Source organism: Orycteropus afer, unplaced genomic scaffold (genome assembly GCF_000298275.1).
Source record: "Orycteropus afer afer isolate SDZICR_OR568_19922 unplaced genomic scaffold, OryAfe1.0 scaffold00087, whole genome shotgun sequence".
Lineage (NCBI taxonomy): Eukaryota > Metazoa > Chordata > Mammalia > Tubulidentata > Orycteropodidae > Orycteropus > Orycteropus afer.
The window spans coordinates 10,928,635-10,930,942 of record NW_006921674.1 but is presented as its reverse complement, the minus strand read 5'-3'; the positions used below and the strand labels follow the sequence as shown (position 1 = coordinate 10,930,942).

Here is a 2,308-nt window from a genome sequence, read left to right as displayed (position 1 = left end):
ATGTGAAAATCCTTAATAAAAATACCATTAGAAAGGAGAAAAAAACTCTCCATTTTTATAAAACACTTGTATTATTTTTTTATATTCTTGTGAGTAATGTATCTATCAATTTTATTACTCATTCCTTGAAACTTTGGTCCCCCCTAAAAAAAATTTGTTTATTTTTATAAGAATTTTAATTAAGAAAATTGCATAATTATTTGGTAAAATTGTTTTAATTCACAGAAAACCCAATGTTTCATTTGTTGTTTTAGTCTGCTTGGTCTCAAACTAAACTATGTTGTTGTTGTTGTTAGGTGCTGTTCAGTAGAGTTTGATTCACAGCAACCATGCTGTAAGCAGTAACAAAGTAGCACTTCCCCATAGAGTGTCCCAGGCTGTAATCTTTATGGGAACAGATCACCAGGTCTCACTAGGTCTTTGTCCTGCAGAGCCATTGAGTGGGTTTGAATTTTCGACCTTTCATTTATCAGTCAAGTCCTTAAACATTGTGCCACTAAGATTCCTGAACTAAAATACAATCGCCTTGAAAGTGAGCATTAGATCTCATTTGCTACAGAATGCCAAATGTGTAGTGCTAAATCTGGTACTCATTAAGCATTCAATTAATACTTGATGAAATAATTTATTTTAGAGCTTGAGTTGATTAATTAAAAAGAAAATCTTTACCACTTCTACTGTACATTTCAACTGCCAGTTGCATTTTTGTGTGCATTGAAAGAAACAATCTATGCTTAATGAGTTTCCCAGTAATAATAATAATAATAATAAAACATATTAAAATACTTACTAAAATACAAAAGGAATTACTAAGTGATACTCCCTAAAGGGGAACCTCCTATCTGGAATATTCTGGTCCAGTGAATGAGCAGAATTGAGACTAGAGCGTGAAGAGGAAGAAAAAGCATTATGTATACCAGGAAATCGGTGCAAGGACACTCTTCATTTAAATGCTCCACCAGGCTTTCCCTCTGGAAACCACTGCAAGGTCAAAGTTATAGCCCATTTTAAGACACTGAGTTTCCCATAATATGAAATGGATGAATGTACAGATAATAAAAACTGTTTCTCTTTTTTTTCTATACCTGTTGCCATCAAGCTGATTCTGACTCATAGTTACCCTCTAGGACAGAGTAGAAGTGTCCCATCACTTCAAAGCCAGAAATCTTTACAGACGGGAGCAGACTACCACATTTTTCTCCCGCAGGGTGGCTAGTGGGTTCGAACCAATGACCTTTCTGCTAGCAGCCATACTTATCCACTGTGACACCAGAGATCTTTTCTTTTTTTTCCTAAAACGCTTATTCTCTCTTTTTTCTGTAGGTTTCTCACTGCCTCTTCTCAACAGAAAGAAATCCATGGGAGGCATTCTTACATACAATATTCTATTCTTCTGGAATAGCCAAGTCTCGTAGAATCTGAATCTTTTATTGTGCAATTTTTAAGAAATGCATTATTGTTTAAAATTAAAAAAAGAAAACCATTAAAAAAAATCATGTTACCTTTGAGCTGATTTTCCTCCAAACAAGAAAAGAATACCTGTAAAGCAAAAACTCTTTACCATTTTCAAGTATTAAAATATTCTGTCTTGCATGGGCATATATTTAGTTGTAAACTTCTCCACTCCCTGAGATGTATTCTATTGATCCTATTGATCCTTCTGCACAATATGTTACTATGCCCTTACATTCATGAAGAGAAAGGTTCGTTTGTGCTATACCACTTTAATACACATGTTTTGGGAACCAAAAGTCTTACCTTGAAGAAAGTCATGGTGGCTCCGTCCTCCACAGCTCCATACTCGATCTTCGTTTGTTTTGCTAAATCATCAGCAGAGTCAATGGGAGATTCCATGCGCTCCACTGTCAGAAAGGCGGCTAAGTTAGCAGTATACGAAGAAATGATGATAAGTGTGAAAAACCACCAAATGCCTCCCACTATCCTGGTGGAGAGCGCTTTGGGCATGAGCTCAGAACCTAACAGAGATTAGGAGGAAAGGTGAAACGAATACAGAAAATATGATCAGCAGTCAGGTACTTTTGGTCACAGTGGAAGAATGGAATCACTGTGTGATAAAGTTGAAACCATAGGATTTACATACTGTTTCAGTAAGCCAGCAACAACCATACAGAGAGTAGAGACTAATTTCAGATAACAGAGACTCTTAGGACATTTGTGTTCAAGTACAGTGACAGGAGATGCTAATTCTACCCATGATGGTGCAAACTATCAGTTAAAATATTAATATGTGAAAATCCTTAATAAAAATACCATTAGAAAGGAGAAAAAAACTCTCCATTTTTATAAA

The 2,308-nt window shown here is 35.5% G+C and overlaps 1 protein-coding gene across 1 annotated transcript in view; it reads right to left on the bottom strand.

Moving 5' to 3' along the window:
* Nucleotides 1-2,308, bottom strand: part of GRIK2 (glutamate ionotropic receptor kainate type subunit 2) — a 944,667-nt gene that overhangs the window by 184,398 nt on the left and 757,961 nt on the right. The window contains exon 13 of the mRNA XM_007942266.2: nucleotides 1,759-1,976. Coding sequence (XP_007940457.1) covers nucleotides 1,759-1,976 — 218 coding nt within the window. The remainder of the gene's footprint in view (nucleotides 1-1,758; nucleotides 1,977-2,308) is intronic.